Here is an 18116-nt window from a genome sequence, read left to right as displayed (position 1 = left end):
TGATATATATTCCCATTTCACACAAATAATAATTTGCCAGGAGAAAATACTGGCTTCTGGCTGGTTAAGTCACACTACAAGATTTTTTTTTTGTTTCGTTTTTTACCACAATGGTCAGATGCAAAGGGTCAGCATCAAGGAGCTCTTCTTGACTGTTACTCTGGTTTTCCAGCTGCATTAATAACGATAGGGCAAGTGACTTGTCCATAATCACATTACTTATTCAGTCAGCCCAGTAGGTAGTTTGATACCAGCACCTTTTTTGTTCCTAGCCATTTCTTCTACTGTGCTACATCACTGCCTCCTTGCAACCTTATTTGTGCTTGCTGGAAGAGCAGAGGGCTATATTAACTAGTGCAAGCCAAGTATCACATGCAAGTCACAAAAGGAAGATTTCTGAATCAAGGAATCAGCAAAAAGCTGGGGTGTCAATTTTCTCTAACAAAGTTTTGGTATTAAATCACACTTCTCACAGGAAAGGAAACATGACATTTTTTCCTGATGCATGTGAAATTAGACTTTTTTCCAGCTGTTGCTGGAGCTATATGCACCTTTGATTAAGAGTGATGAGTTATTACTCAAAAAAGTCTAGGCAACAGATATTCAACTTCTATAAGTGACTAACCAGTTCTACTCCAATGTGTCAGGACTCCTTCTTGTGAGCCATTTTGATGTATAATACCAAAAAAAGGAAACCACACATGCACAAACCCTGGATAAAAAATTCATAATCAAAGGAAGTGAGATTTAACATTGCCAGTACTGGGTTCACTGTTACCTGGGAGAAAGGAAAGAGGAGCCGCTAAAGCTGCTGTCCCCGTTACACAGGCTGTCTGAGAACAAATCTGCTTCATTCCTTTCTCCGTAATCCTCGAAGTGCTCCTCCCCACTAATTACTGTAACGATGGAGTGATTGAGGTCTGAGCTCAAGGGTAGGTCATGTGGGTGGGATCTATTAGAGCAAATAGTAAAAAGAAAGGTGTTAGAATGTTGCCAAGGCAGTCGCCATTCCCATCCTGTGCATTACGCCCACATTTCCAATTGTTCTTTGTTACATGCCAACTTGGTATGAAAGGCTAGTTCTTGAAGCAAGTGGCAATATGATTTGTAGGGCATTTTGAACACCAAAATGTGCAATGCATTTGTTCTACAAGCTTAGCATGCACAGATCAAAATGGGCATCTAATAATTTCTGTGATACAAAGCTGTCTCCCAGCTGCAACATGAAAATTTGGCACAACAAAATTGGTGAAACAATGTATAATTTGGTTCAAAAATACATCTAAGACATGCTCAGCAAGTTGGGCAGAGAAAACAAAGCTTAACGATTCTTGAATGAACATCAACTCTTTTTTTAAATTACAGCCAGCCTACACATTAGGCTGTTATTTCATTTAGTGTTGTGTAATCCTATTAAAAGACCAGTACTAGTGTTTAACATCATAACCCCTCAGTGACACAGATCCCAGCTGTTTATACAAGGCAGCTATTCAAAACATTAATAAAGTTGCCTTTGAATTAGTTGGTAACAAGGAGCCTCTTCTATTTTCCATTTCAAAAATGTTTTAAGCACTCCTAAAAATCTGGAGGCACTGCTGCTTTTTTATGTGGTATTAACATCACATTCACAACCACAGTCTGTTTCACATTATTAAGCCCTCATCTAAATAGGCAACAGATTCATCACTGATATGCCATTGCTTCATTCAATTCATACAGGACATGCAGGTGATCAACAGTCATTAAAAATGTCTTGTTTTACATAACACCATTAGTCTCCAAAGTATTTTATAAACATGAATTCTTTTCATGCACGTGCACATAATGTTGTACTATCTGGCTGCACTCTAATACAGAGATTTTAATGAAATGCTAGAAAAAAAATATATTGTAAGAACCAAGTAGCAGAGAAAATCTAGTATAACCAACTTTGGTTTTATGCTACATTGCAATTTACACAAACCCAGTGAAGAAAAAACCCTCAGATACTACTGTGCTTTTTAGAATTTCAAGGCTGAACAGAAGTCACATGATCTAAGAATTCCAATGTACATGGGAGTTGCCCTCCTATTGTATTATCTTCTTGTAGTAGAAAGTTGCATTGACCCAACAGTAATATTAACTCTAATGAAAACACACACACACACACACACACACACTTTTTTTTTCATTAGATTTAATATATGAGACTTCAGCCTCATTTTGCAGAAAATGAGAAAAATAAAAGTGAGAAATGTGGTTGAATCTGACATCACATAAAAACAGCTTCAGCTTCCTGGAAAACTGCCCATCTTCCCACATACTAAGTTACATCTGTAACCAGGTCCATCAAAACAGTGATGCTCCCAAACTTCTGCCTTTATAGGAATCTCTTACCAAATGAGGTACATGCATGAGCAGAGACTAGCTGGTTCTGATACTCAAGGCACTGCCTTCAACATTAAGTGGAAGACATCAAGAAGACGCAAGACATCAAGAAAGTGCACAGGCAGAGCCAGAAAAGGAGATGAAAAATATTAAAATGCAGGCGGGGGTGGGGAAAGAAAGGTATACTACCCCCCTGCCAGCTAGTATCTTAGCTATGCAGCTCCACTTAAGGACAGACAGAGGCCCTATCCAAGGACTGTATTTAAAACAGATTCCTGCATCATTTCATGAAGACCTACTTGAACTGAAAACTTTAAGACCTAGAGCCACAATAAGCTTTACCAGGAACAGCTTAAGTAGTTGCTTTCATTCATGCAAACTAACCTAGGTACTTAACGATCTTTAATGGCAAATGCCTAAAAAGTAACCTTTAAAATTAAGTGCAAGTCTGGCTAAAAGAGCTAGGTTTAATGAGATTTGTAGCGAGGGACCCATGGAAGCTCACTGGAACTTTGAGACAATTCTCTCAGTGCTCTCTCTCATTGCCTCAAACCCTCCAGACTGCAAATCAAACCAAGTATGGATTCTTCTACGCAATCTGCAATTTTTTAGCTTCCTTTCACATTCTAACTTGAAGCACGAAACTATTTGATTTTATGAAATCCCCATCTATTTAATGCATGAAGTTCTAATCATCCAATCTCCTGTCCTCTTACTTGTAAAAAAGCACTTTAAAAAGAGACTTCCAATTCCCCCATATTTACATCTATTTTTTCTAGTTGCAATTTAATTAAAAAAAAAAAAAGCCTAAGGAAAGGATTGTGTACCTACAGGCAGGTGAGTCCAAGATGTGTCATTTTTCCAGCAGGCCGAGGGGAATGTACACAGGCTGGCATGTTTTGTTGCCTCTCCTTGGTATAACCAGCACTGTTTGGTGGTCTTGCAGCTCAGAAGCTGATTATATACTGAGAGTTAATAATCACTGAGCTGAATACTCTTTGTCAAGGAAAGCACAGCCAGCTAATCTCATTTCTTTTATAATCCATACGGCTAACAGCAAGCACCCTTTCAGCCCCAGTTCAGACTGCCCAGAAACTTTTAGTCCTCTCCCACTCCCTAGCATCCACAGGAGCAGTTGAGGGGAATGGAAAGCTCCCCCCAGCAGTTTTGCAAGTGAAGCAACAGACTTAACTAAGGAAAAACTTAGAATGCTGGTTTGGAGACCTCTGGGCTGAGCTGACCTGCTTCTCACTTGTACAGTGGATATGTTACTTAATAGTCTTTAAGTGATAGAAGTTTAAACAAATCTTTATTTCAAAAGGAACTAAAGTAATTTCCATTGGTAAGGTCATTATAGCTTTCTAATTCTCCCCTACACTCTGCATTGGCATCTTTCATTTTTATTTCTTCTCCCATCCCCAAAACAACCTTCACAGTAGCCTTTGTGGAGGAAGCAAGGCAAGCACAGCGGTTCTTCCAAAGGAATGTCTGTGTTGCTCTAGCAACCATATGGAGGAATGTTTAATCAATGCAAGTACATTTTGGGACAAGAGTCATTAAAGTTGGAATTCAGGTTGTTAACAAATATATTTGCAGTTTAAGATGGAGGGGAAAATTGAAGATGTAAATTTCCATTCATATTCAAAGAGACCCAACACTAAATATACTGCTTGATATGCAATGTTGAACATTTTATTTCACTCTGTTAAGCCTTGTATGATGTGTAAGAACACAGGACCTGAATAGGTAGAAAACAATAACTGGAACACAGGGAGCTGTTAAAGTGTAAACAACTAAGAAGTGTACAAGTGGCAACTGCGAGCATCCATTTCAAAAGGATTACTGCACCAAATTCAAAAGAAATGCAGAGTGCTAACTTTCTAGAATACAGAACTCTTGGACAAAGTTACCAATGCTAAGAAAACACCATTTTTAAAGCTGGAAAGATGAATTATTTTCTCAGTAGAAATTCAGATCAAAAGGCAATTCGCTCTTCGCAGAGTTGTGTTTGCTTTATGCCAGTAGCAAATTTGGCCCCATTGCAGCGATTCTCCTCCTTCTCTCACACATACTTAATCAGAAATGGTCAACACTGACCCGTTCTCTGGTTCCTCTATAGCATCTGTGAACTCTGAGTGCACCGTGGAATCAATAGCACTGTCTGTTTCAACTTCATCATGCATCTCGTGATGTACTAGTGTGCTGGTGTCCTCGTCCGTGAAGGTTTCACACTCGCTGTAAGTGCTCTCTGACCCCATGTAGGCACTGTCAGTCACCTCATTTGCCTGTTATAACAATACAGCAACAAAGAAAGAAACCTATTAGCAAGTCTTTCACTTGGTTTTGTACAGAACAAGAACATCTGAGATGCATTCTAATTGGTTACAGACTGAATTTTACTTTTAAAAGATCAAAAAAAATGCTCCCTTCCTCCACCTCCCCACCATGATAGGAACTGTAAATCCTGCCCAGGTGTGCCATATGCATGGTTGATAAATCACCTACATCTCCCTCATTGAGACATATGGGAAATGACCAAATAATTTCACCAATATAAACAGTTTGGGGCTGTCTAATAGAACCAGAAATGTGGGGTGGAAAATTTTCCAGTGCTTTATTTTTCTATGGGAAATTTTCCAATTTAAAAATTCACTGTTTCATAAAATTCATTAGTAACGATGAATGGATGCCAATACAATATTAGGCAAGCTTGGCAGTTTCAAAGTTGTAACTAATGTTTTTCAGGTGATTAACTCTAGGAAGTATGAGAGTGTACATATATATTTTATGGATTTGTAAACAGGAGGGTAAATGCACTCAAATAATAAATCCAAACCAAAAATCAAGGTATGAATTCACCTAATTGGCTGTGCAGGTCAAATCAAAAATAAAAATTTTAGTTTTGATTGATCTCAGACTGCAAGTGAAAGCAAAACCAAAACTAAAACCTGTGATTAATTTTTGTTTCACTTTCAGTTCAGCAAACACACAGAGCAGTGTCATTTCTTTTCTTGAGTTGGGGAAGCTGAAAGTGTTTGCATAAGGTCTGATAGTTTTTTTAGTGCTTTTGGTTTGAAGTAGTCATAATAATGCCTAATCAGAAAAAAAAACAAAAACAAAAAACCTAGAGTGTGGCATCATTATAGTGACGTTCAAGCCACTCAAGAAAGGAACAAAGTTGGTAGATGTAAATATTACGGGCAGGACTATGTTACCAATGCAACAAGAATGAAGACAAATTTAATAATATGTAGAAGCTGTCCTGAAAGACTACAAGCCATATACAGAAAGCTAATACAACAAAGTGGTGGAAAAGTCTACTTCAGGAATCCTATGTAAGTAAACAAATTAATATGTTAAACACCACACAGTATAGACTAGCATCTATATTGTTTTAAAACATTATACATTTTAAAAGTTGTTAATGCAACTCTGGACTATTATTTAAAAGAGTTGTATCCTGGTTTTCTGCTTGCACTAAGCACCTAAAGTGGCTTAGGCTTAACAATAATTTTTTTTAAATTACATAATAGATAAATAGTTAACTATTTTTCAACCCAGTAGAGTGAGCTTAGTCCTCTGGCCAATGTCACAGGCCAGACTATACTTCCCTTTGGCTCTGCAGTCCCAGGGCAACAGAGCAGCAGGTGGAGCAGCAGTGTTTTTTCTGGCAGGGAGGGGGGAAGCAAGCTCCCTTCTCCTTCAGATGGATGAAGACAGACTAGAATAGGCTAAAATAAAAATCTTTTCCCTCTTTTGTTGCAGGAACTTGGTAGCTCAAGTGAAATAGCAGATTTGCAAAAAAATGGAAAGTGAAAATGTTGAGCTGCCAGGTCTGGGGGAAGCAGCAGCAGGATCCTCACCTTCAAGATCACTGTTACCAGATACGTGATCCACCATGATCACATCACCATCCATCACTGCGCTGGGGAGGAGGATCTTCTCAGCCAGGCTGGCTAACCTACTCGACCTGGCTTTAAACTAAGCCTGCTGGGGGATAGGGAGGGGACTACCGCCACAGCACTGGGCAACTTTTGCAAATCCAGCAGGCTAAGGCACTTAAGGGGACCCACCCCTACCCCAGCCCCATAATGATGTGAAGGGAAGGCAAGGGCCCCCAATGGGACACTTACATGCCTGTACACCAATGCCAGGAGCTTGAGGAATAAACTGGAGGAACTGGTCCTCCTGCTAAACAAGAATGACTATGATCTCATAGGGATAACGGAGACCTTGTGGGACTCCACCTATGACTGGGCCACAGGTACATACCTTATACAGGAGAGATCGTGTGGACAAAATGGGTGGGGGTGTAGCTCTCTCTGTCAAGCAAAGCTACACATCCCTGCAAGCCAACATGGCACCCAGGGTGGATGACTGGAGACTCTCTGGGTTAAAATCCATGGTGAACATGTTACAGGGGACATAATGGTGGGAGTCTATTACAGACCTCCTAGCCAGGATCAAGAGCTCAGCCAGGAATTCACCAGGGAACTGGCTGAGGCTGCACGCTCCCGGTGCATGGTTGTCATGGGAGACTTCAACTACCCAGACATCTCGTAGGAAGAGCACTCACCCAAATCTGGATGGTTAAAAAGCTTCCTTACGTGCATGGATGAACTCTATCCGATTCAAGAAGTCTATGGACCGACAAGAGGCAAAGCATTGCTCAACCTGGTACTGGCAACAGGGGGTGACTTAATCAGCGACCTAACAATCAACGGGAAGCTGGGAGATGGCGACCGTGAGCTGATCACCGTCACCATCCGCCATAAAGCTGGCAAGCCAGTCAGGAATGCAGAAGTCCTCGACTTCAGGAAAGCTGGCTGAAATTCAGGAGGCTTGCTGGCAAGGTCCTAAGGGACCATGACACGAAGGGGAGGGGAGTTCAGGATGAGTGGTTGCTCCTCAAGAGAGCAATCCTGGAAGCACAAACAATGTCTGTCCTGTCTCGGAAGAAAGGCAGCAAAAGGACACAGCAGCCCCCTTGGCTCTGCAGGGAACTAGCAGACCTCCTGCATCTAAAAAGAAAGACCTATAAAAGAATGGAAGACTGGATCCACCTCAAAGGAGGAGTATTCTGCACTGGTCCGCACCTGTAGGGAGCGAACCAGGAAAGCCAAGGCTGCGACTGAACTCCAACTGGCTACATGTATCAAAGACAATAAAAAGTCCTTTTTTAGATATGTGGGGAGCCAGAGGAAAATAAAGGGTAACATGAAACCCCTGCTAAACCAGATGGGACAACTGACAACCGACGCCCAGGAAAAAGCTAACCTGCTTAATGGGTTCTTTGCGTCAGTTTTTCACCAGCCCCAAGGGACGACCCTGCTCAGTACGGTACATGACAGCCAGGGTGAGGGAGAATTGTTACCCTTCATCAATGTAGACCATGTGAAGGAACACCTTGAGAGGCTGGACACCTTCATGTCAGCTGGCCCAGACAGTTTACACCCCAGGGTACTTAAGGAGCTGGCAAGCGTCATAGTTCAGCCAGTGGCACAGATGTTCGAGAACTCGTGGCACTCAGGCAAAGTACCCAAAAATTGGAAAAAGGCCAATGCCTATCTTCAAGAAAGGGAGGAAAGTAGATCCGGGGATCTACAGGCCCATCAGCCTGACCTCTATCCTGGGGAAGATCTTGGAAAAAATTATCAAAGAGACCGTTCTTGACAAACTGGCTGATGGCAACATCCTGAGGGATAGCCAGGACAGGTTTGTTGCAGGTAGGTCTTGCCTGACCAATCTCATCTCCTTCTACGACCAGGTGACCTATCACCTGGACAAGGGAGAAGAGATTGATGTCATATATCTTGATTTTAAAAAAGACTTTGATCTGGTATTCCATGATCAGATCATAGAAAAACTGGCCAACTGCGGCCTCGGCTACATCACAGTCCACTGGCTGGGGAATCGGCTCCGAGGTTGGACCCAGAGGGTGGTGGTTGATAGAAGTCAGTCATTGTGGTGTGCTGTGACCAGTGGGGTCCCCCAAGGTTCTGTCCTTGGGCCTATACTATTCAACATCTTCATTAATGATGTGGACATTGGGGTCAAAAGCGGACTGGCCAAGTTCCCTGTGACACCAAACTTTGGGGTAAGGCATCCACACCTGAGGACAGGACAGTGATCCAGGCTGACCTTGACAGGCTCAGAAAATGGGTGGATGAAAACCTGATGGTGTTCAACACCAAAAAATGCAAGTTACTCCACCTTGGGAAGGAAAACTCCCACAGCATGTGTATAGGCTCGGCAGTGCTACGCTTGCTAGCACTACAGCTGAAAGGGACTTGGGGGTCATGATTGACCACAAGATGAATGAGCCACCAATGTGATGCTGCAGCTAGTAAAGCGAGCAAAACTCTGGCTTGCATCCATAGATGCTTCTCTAGCAAATCCCAGGATGTCATTCTCCCGTTGTACTCGGCCTTGGTGAGGGCGCAGATGGAGTATTGCATCCAATTCTATGAGTAGCTGTTCAAGACAGTCAAGCTTTTTATCAAGCTTTGTGGACAAAATATCAAAAGAAGATCAAGAAAAAGCAGATGAGACATTAGCTTGAGCTATATTTGCAAGTGGTACACCGCTTTCCATAACTGAAAATCAACACTAGAAGGAACATTTCAAACTAATTCACCCATCATATAAAAGTTATCATCACATTATCACTTATCACATTCTCTCTTAGAGAGTATGAAGGAGTTCAAACAATGGTTATTCAAAGGATTGGTCAAGCAGAATAAGTGTCTCTTATATCAGATGGATGGACTGATATACAAGGAAATATTTTATTGAACATTATGTTAGCAACACCTGAACCAATATTGCTGAAAGCAATTGCTACCAAATCTTCTCGTCATGCAGGTGTGAATACATAGCCAAATTTTTAAGTGAAGAGATTGAAAGTGCAGGTCCCTCCAGGGTACAAGCCCTTGTAACTGATAATGCAAGTAGCATGAAAGCTGCATGGCAAATATTAAAGGCAAATTATCCTCATTTAATAGTATTTGGCTGTCTTGCTTGGGGGTTGAATCTTCTGGCAAAGGACATAGTAAGTATGAATACAATGAAGACAATATTGGAAAACTGCAAAGCGATTGTGAAGGTATTCAACCATCATCATGTTGCTAATCAGACTTTGAAGAAATTACAGAAAGAGAAACTGCGGAAGGAAAATGCACTTTTGTTGCCATGTGAAAGTAGATGGAGCTCAGCTACAAAGTGTTTATGTAGTTTGCTGCACACAAAGAACTGTTTGGAGACTGCTTCAATAGATGACACAGTATCCCAGGTTATTCCCATGAACATTTGGAAGCAGATTCTCGACAATGATGTGTTGTGGGTTCAAGTTCAAGGAGCATTCACTTTGCTACTACCAGTTTCAGTGTTGATCAAGAAACTTGAAGGAGATGCACCGAGCCTTTCAAATATTCCAGAGATATTCAGACAACTGAATGAAAATCTAATTGAGTTTTTGCCGCCTTCAACTCTATCCAAAAAAGAAATCAAACAAATGTTTACTAAGAGATCTGAGTTTTGCTCTCATCCAATTTATCTGCCAGCAAATCTTCTGGATCCTCAACACAGAGGATAACATTTATCAGAAGAGGAATTATCTACTGCTCTTGATACAATTATGGAAGTAGCGAAGAACGTCCCCAACATCCGCAAAATAGCCGTGACGACAGACACTGCTGAGTGCTGTGCAAAAGAAACACTTTGGAGCAAAGGCATCATTTGGTGGGCAGCAAAGAAATTGTCTCCTCTCACATGGCGCAAGGGATAGTGTAACACTGGACTGTTGTCCAGAATTGCTCTAAGGATCCTAAGCATTCCACCAACAGCAGCTTCTTGTGAACAGAACTGGAAGGCTTTCAGCTCAATCAAAATAAAAAAGAGGAATAGACTAACAAATGAATGCACCACTAAGCTTGTTTCTATTACTCAAAATCTCTTGCTTCTGGAGAATCAGCCAGAAGCACAATTAATGAAGAAGATGCAGCGTGAGGATAAGTTGCCTTTGCCCACAGACTCATTGGTAAAACCATCCTTTAGCGAAAGAGAATGTGGTTCAAGTTGTTCTGAATCAGATTTGCCTCGATCTGATTCTGAAATGGAAGTAATAAGTAGTGCAAACAATTCTACAGATAGTGACAAAGAAACTGGAGGTGACCTCAGTGGAAGAGAGTTAAACTCTGTTGAGTAGATGAGTGGAAAACCACAGCATAGTATGCACAGTTCTTTGGGTGTGCTAAAATTACTGTGTCAACAGTTTTCGGTGCCTTTGGGTTTTTTTCTTAAATTTAAACAAACAATGTAAGGGAAGTACATGCTATTATGTATTGTCTTTACATTTTTATAAGTATTCCAATAAAAATAATTTCTTTCCACATAAAGCTTTGAATTCATTTGAATAGAACATTTAAATCACATCAGGTGTGCTGTATTCAATTTCTTTTCCTAATCAAGTATTTCAGTTCAAATACTTGCAGCTATTGGAACATAAAATTAACATGGGTGTACTTTTTTAGTTTTGTTTCCTAAATATAAGTCAAATAACGATGCTAAATCAGATCACAATCTGTTTTGGGCATTGGAAAATTTTCCAATTCAAAATTTTCTGGAAAACCCACATCTCTGAAAAGAACACCATTTCCTGAAGTGCCTTATTGCTTTTAGATTGCATGAATTTGATGCAGAGACAAAAAAAATCAGCATTTAGAACGTATGTTAATGTGTGCACTTCTATTGTAATTGTAAGAAATGGACATGGGCTTTGTTAGGGATTAGCAGAAAACTATCAACCAAGAAGATGGTTTATACCTTCATATATGCACTTGGGTTAACAATAGTTCCAATCATACTTATTTCTTTAATCTATTTTATAAATTGTGATGACTAAATTTGATTTATACAACTATCATTAAAACCAAGTGGACTGATTTCATTGCTACTAAATATTCTGAGAAAGGAGGAAAATTTACAACAAGAGGAAAAAAGTGGTATTGCAAAGTTTTAAAATTAGCATCTGATCTGCACAGCTCCAAAAGGAAACTTGAATGAAGACTTGTTGAATCTAAAAAAGCATTTAAAAATATCTGACCAACTTATTAATAAATATTATCAGCATTTGTAGGAAAGCAGCAAGATTTGGTTGCTAGGACACTGGACTTTGGGTTGCCTTTCTGGCTTTGCCACTGATTTGGTGTGTGACAAGTCATTTTACCACCCAACCTGCATCTGTTTGGCTTCTTTTTTTTTTTTTTTTTTTTTTTTTTTTTTAAAGAGGTGGCTTTTTAATTCTGCATGTACTGTGCATAGCTCAAAAGAACCCTTACCTTAAGTCTGAGGTTTCTGGGAAGCTACTGAAGTACCATTAAACAAATAAATGTTACCACCACGAAAGAATAGCCAAAAAGAAGTAATAGTATTTATTTCAAGGCATTTACATGGATTCATTTTTGCACTTTACTCAACTTGGGACAATGAAACTAGTCTGGTCGTTTTCATTTCTAGGTCTCGAGCATTAATGATGGTGATGGTTACTCCAAGGCAACATTTAGCTTGGAAATGCAGATCTCAGGAGCAACAGGTCAAAGGTAGGGATAGCAGAAATCAACTCCCTCCTACTATGGAGAAGCCACTTAATTAAGACTCTGCAAGGCTGTAGCTATGGGAATAAACTAAAGGAAGGCAGGATTATCCTTACATACAGCCTAGTAAGAAAAACCAAGAAGAGGAAAGGACTGAACTAAGGTTGAAGTTTTGTTTTGTTTTGCTTTTATTAATAAATTTAAGCAGCTTTTTCTATAAAAATTGGCATCCAGGGCTACAGAATTTGGGAAGCACTGGTGATGCTGGATAAGAGAATTCCTCCCACACTAAATGTTTATCTATGTCCCTCAGAAAGAAACAGAACTACCTTTTCTGCAGCAAAGGAAAAGTGGACGGCATTGCCACAACAACTAAATTCCTAGAGACTAAAAAGCAGCAGCGTGGAGCCCAATGCAGCAAGAAAGTGTAGGAGGCATGTGCATACACATGCATGAACTATAGCTTTGCTGGGAGCCCTTTTCAAAGGCTTTCACAGGCCACAACCAACATTCCAGACTCCACAGATCACAACTTCTGGTGTCAAAAACTCTCTTATGCAGGCCTCAAGAATATTCGACTTTATCTGAAGTTTACCCAGCTAGATCAAAGCAGCTATATAACCAACAGCGTTTTTCTCCACCAGGGTCAGAAGACCACAGTACATAACTCAAGTGATACATTCTAGCGGTTCATTAACTTAAAAGCAAAACACTTTTTCCATCTGTCAAAGACTACACAGAGCAGTTTTTGGTGCTTTTCCACTGCTTTATAAGAGAAGCTGCCCTAGATTTTCCCTGGTCCACAATGACTGAAAGCAGAAAGCTAGAACACACACTAGTCACCTACGGTCTGTGAAGGATCATAAAAAGCTGTTCATTTCACAGATTCGTGGAAGCACAGGGTAAGGATGGGTCTGCTGAAGAGTCCAATTTATCATGCCAGGCACCATAAATCTCGACTGTATTTTCCTTTTTTCAGGATAAATCTCACTGCTGCAAAACCACCAGTATAGCGTCGCCAGTATTAGCAAAGCTGAGAATCCTCCTATAGGAAGGACAAAAAGGTGACATGCCTACACTCTGCTACACTGAGACTTCCCCAAACAGGGTAGGCTCCAATATGAGGGGTCTTTCCTATGAATTGCAATGGCACATATGAGATGAGTATCAGCCTGAGGACTTATTTCATTCTAAACCCTGATAGGAACTCTTGCTCTCAGCCTGGAGTTTTCTCCCCCCAGGGTAAGTACTCTCTGGAGAGTGGATATGTGTGTGTTGTGTGATAACCAGGGATCTGGGTTTTCCGTTTCCCACAGAAAAGTGGACTAAAACCTGATTTTTTTTCCTTTACAACCTGGAGATCAGTTCCTGCAGGAAAGTTGGGGGGTAACTGAGGCCCCCATAGGGAGGGAGTTGGGCAGAGCTGGGGCTGGGGCTGCTGCCCAGCCAGACAGTGTGGGGACTGGCGTCACAATACATGGCTGCAGGGCCCCAGCAGGGAGTGGGACAGGGCTGCAGGCGGCTTGTCCGGGGGCAAGGGAGAGGGGCTGGCTCCCCGCCACTGCATGCACTCCCAGGGGAGTGGGGGGCATGTGCCCACCAGATGTGTGTGCAGGGTGGGGGCGGGCATTGGCTGCACGCTCAGGCTCCTGCCCTGCTGCCCTCCCCTGGGGCTTCTGCAGTTCAGGATGTGCAACCTGGAGCTGCAGGGCAGAGTGTGGCTGCACAGGAAAGCTGCTTGTCACTGTGAGCTCTGACTGCCCTGACAATACATCCCCTGTGTGCAATCCTGTGCTGCTGCCCCCACGTACGCAGGGGAAGTGTCACCAGGCCAGCGCAGAGCTCACAGTGGCAAGCAGCTTTCTTGCACAGGTGCTCTCTGCTCTGAAGTGCCACATTGCACATGCTGGGCTGCAGAGGCCCTGGGGGAAGGCAGCAAAGCCTACAGCCCCTGCCCCATGCACAGATCTGAGGGCAGGGACCTCCCTGCTCCCCCAGGAGCGCCCGCAGCAGCAGGGAGTTGCCCCCTCCCAAGCCACAGCAGGCAGGCAGCAGGGGTGGGGGGGGGAGGGCAGGCAGGCTCTGCTCCGTTGCAGCAGCTGCTGCCTCCTGCCAGCATATATCTGGCAGCTGGGGGCCCCCTCCAGCAGGGCTGGGGGAGCTGGGGGTGGGAGGTGAGGGGCACCAGCAGGGCCACGGAGGCTGTGAGGGAGCTTGAATTTAGGAGTTTTTTTATGATACATAAAAGTGTATTAGACCATCAGAAGTGTGCTAAAATGCAGAAGTTCTCTCAACAGAATGAGAGAACGTTTACCCTATGGAAACTGACCATTAACCTAATTTCTAGATATTGGGTTAATGGGAGCACAACTAGTTCAAATAAAACAATTACTTTGTCTGTTACTATTAGGCAGCACGCTTCAGTCGTACATGTGACTTGCACGCTCCCCCTTTGGCAGGTGGTCCATCGATGTTTCAGCCAATAGAAACACTCTTGTGAACGAAAACAAAAGAACAAAAGCCCCCCAGAAAACTCAATTAGAAGATTCTTGCTCTATAATGATCTATCCAAGTTTATTCTTGAAAGTAAACCCACTTCAGTAATCCTCTCTAAATACTACCCTAAAATTAGAGCCTGAAAGCACAGATAGGTATAATACTTATGCTGGTGTAGTTGGCATTATCCTTTAAAAAAACTAAAACAACAACAAAAGCAGTGGGAGACAACATAACCACAGAACTGGGGTAACAATCCAATTGAGGGGAGAATTACTCGTGAAAGAAAATAGGGGGGCTGGGGCAGAGGGTAAAATGCTACCAGTGTAAGTTATGCCTGTGTGGCTGTTCCAGGGTAACCATTCACTGAAAACAAACAGGCTATCCCTGCCATCTTGAAGATAATAGATGCCTAATGTCTGAGCTGCATTAGAATACCTACATATCTATCCACTCCTGATCTTGGTGCAATTTACATCTTGTAGATTAACACCAGGACATTAATGTGATGCCATGTCACTAAGAGTGATAGGATATATCAATTTAAGTCTATCTCAGTGGCAGAAACACTTAGTTTAGCTAATATCTAGATATCACTGGAAAGAGAATTTTTCACCAGTCTTCCAATTACTGACTTCTAAAGTATTTAAGACTACTTATATACTTTGCCAAAGCAAGTGCTTTGCTGCATTGAGGCCTTACTTGATAGGCACTCACAATGACATCCAAGTAGAATGAGGACAAAGGAAATTAAGACAGATCTGGAACAAGCAGAAGCTAGATCTCAGTACTTACTGCAGCATGTTCTTCAATGTTTAGAAACAGATACTACTGCAGAATAATATAGCAGATTAGCACAGTGGAGGAAATTATTTACAGTTTTATTGGAGTACTAACAGCAAAACAACTAATCATGAAATCATAGAAGGAAGGACTGGAAGGAACCTGTAAGATCATCGAGTCTGGTTCCCTGCCATGGGCAGGAGGTAACTGGGCTCAAATGGGCTCAACGAGGTATTTCATTCCTCTTAAAGACCACCAGAGATGGTGACTGCACCACCTCTGCTGGAAGCGTGTTCCAGATTTAGTTACCCAATCCAGCTATTGAAACATGAGAGGAAAGAATATTAGGAGAATTAGATTAATTTCATGGTAGCAATGAAATATAACAACTACAAGGACAGGCTAGACTTCAACAAAATAGCAGTATTGGTCAGGAGCTGGTCACATTTCACTGATGGATACAGTATTTCTCATGAGCATACTACCTCAGGATTTTGATTCATTCTAAATGCTGCCTTTGTTTGTGGACCCAATAGTCTTGTGTTCAGTCTCTGCCAAGCAGAACATAAGAAACACGACGTAGGAAAAATGTTCCAACAGGCAATACAAAAGGTCAACCCAACATCCACAGCAGTTAATGAATGTCTATATATTTGCTTATTTCAATGGGATATATTTATATCTGCATTTTCTCATCAGATTATGAATGCATTTAACAAAATCAGGAAAGTATTGTTCATAAAGGCCAAAACAAATCCTTCAGTCCTGTTTCAAAAAGAGCCTCCCAATATCAAACTTCTTGTACTTTAATTTTTTAGAAGATTTTTATCACAGTGGCATTACAAACATTAAAGAGATTCACAAACTGCAGCTGCAAAAAACAACAAAAAACACTACTTAAAAAAAACCATTACAAAAAAAAAAATCAATATCACTAGCCTGTTATATGCTATCTACAAAGTCCAAGACACAACAGAAAAAAGTGGTTAAAGACATCAGAATCATGCACTACCTCTGTGATAAACAACCCGCTCTTATCAGTTCTGAAGAAACATTTCACTAGAACAATTCAAGGAGATGCAAGTATACAGAAAATCTGAAAGGGTTATCAGCTATTTCTGAGCTAGCAGCAGTTATGGTAGCAGAGAAAGTCAACATTTTGAAGCAAGGCGATTTTTTTTTCAGTTACCCAACCCACAAAAATAAATTGCTTAAATTTTGCTTTTAGAGCAACAGTGACATTTTCCAAACAAAAAGGAAGCTAGTTCCAACTCTAACTGTGAGCGAGGCACCATCTCTCTATACCACACTGTAAAGTTAAAGAGCCATAATAAAAACAGGGGAAGCAAGAGTGCCAAAGAACTACAAAAAGAGCACTCACTCCTCAGTTCATGATCGTCTTAAATACAGCGGTTGCTACTAAACGTGTACACTTAGCACACAGTAGAAATTGTTAACTGCTAGCATTCAAGGCACTCACTAGGTCTCCCAGGATAGCAAGCAATGTTGTAAATGTGGAATTTATCAGATTTTCCTTGATACTAAAGAAACTCTACCCATAAGTGGTTATTTGATTATTTTACAGATTACTTCAATGAAATGGAGATTATGAACAACAAGTAAATCCATTATGGAGAGAAATGAGGGAGCCTTGGCAATATCTACATATCACATGACAGACTCTGGCATGTACTGGAAGTTATGGCATAAAACTGATGACAACCACCACCCTGATATACAGATTAATACAGGCAATGTTGAAGGTACTTCTCCGTATTAACTGTAGGTCATCTGACCAAAGCTTTCTTAACAACACTTCTGACTAAAGCTTATATTTCTAACCTATAAAGTAGGTCTGACATTGTCAAGAGATCCTTGCCATTAGCTTTTCTGTGTATTTGGTACATACCTTCTGTGAGGGCCCTCTCCCGATCCCACCTGGGTCGCCATGTCCGAGTTCTCTCCCGATCCCATCCTCATCGCCATGTACGAGCCGGGGGCGAGCCGGGCCCGTCTTTGCGCACACGGGCTGTGGCCAGCAGCCCGGGCACGCGGGGTCGGAAAGGACCGGTGGCGAGCTAGAATTAGTCACGGACGCGTAACGGGGTTGATTTAAAGATTGTTTACTTACACCGAAGATGGTCGCGGTGCAGGCAGGAAAACTTGCTTGAGTTGCGGTTACAGATAGAAAAGATAAGAGGCGGACTAGAGTTCCTTCCCATGAACACTCTTCTAGCCCATCCGGTTGGAGGCTCTAAACCGCGAGCCCGTCGCGCCAACCGAAGAAAGTACTCAAACTGAAAGAGCTTTGAATAGACTCACACGAAGTTTGCTAGGCTCCGGGGAACTTGCGCGCAGGGATTCGAAGCGAAGAGACTCACACGAAGTTTGCTAGGCTCTGTGGATCTTTTTGTGCACAGGGAAGAGGGATACGTCGAGGATTGCGCTCGGTGACGGGGAGAGGCTAGAGGCTGATCAGACCCCTGTTGCCTGCTTGATATTCACGCTGGGTTCAATAGGCTCCGCAGCGCTTAGAGATCTTCACACAGTGTGAAGTCTCCTCCTTGCAACGAGCATCTCTGTGCTGCAACAAAGAAATGCACCCTGCAAAGAAAGCTACTGGTGGCGGGAATTCTTTTGCACCGGGGTTCTCTTTTGCAGCAGAAAACTCCACCATGCAAAGAAGCTGCAATTTAGCGGGAACAATTTAGCAGTGCCGAAGCGCACACAAACAAAATCACACCCGTGGGTTGTGATACTTTCTAGCATTCTGTTATACATAATCTGTATCTACTGATTTGAACAATTGTTTGAATTAATATTTTAATACTAATTTGTATGAGATCTCAAGTATAAAGTTCCCCCCCCCCCCCCCCC

At 41.9% G+C, this 18116-nt stretch overlaps 1 protein-coding gene across 1 annotated transcript in view; it reads right to left on the bottom strand.

Moving 5' to 3' along the window:
• The window catches only part of LOC102368158 (rab11 family-interacting protein 3-like), a 133484-nt gene that overhangs the window by 7235 nt on the left and 108133 nt on the right, over positions 1-18116 (bottom strand). Inside the window, exons 5-6 of the mRNA XM_025191596.1 lie at positions 4465-4652; positions 779-952 (exon numbers count right to left, since the gene is read on the bottom strand). Of these exons, the coding sequence (XP_025047381.1) occupies positions 779-952; positions 4465-4652 (362 nt within the window). The remainder of the gene's footprint in view (positions 1-778; positions 953-4464; positions 4653-18116) is intronic.

Source organism: Alligator sinensis, unplaced genomic scaffold (assembly GCF_000455745.1).
Source record: "Alligator sinensis unplaced genomic scaffold, ASM45574v1 scaffold449_1, whole genome shotgun sequence".
Classification (NCBI taxonomy): Eukaryota; Metazoa; Chordata; order Crocodylia; family Alligatoridae; genus Alligator; species Alligator sinensis.
This window is presented reverse-complemented; position numbering and strand designations above follow the sequence as displayed.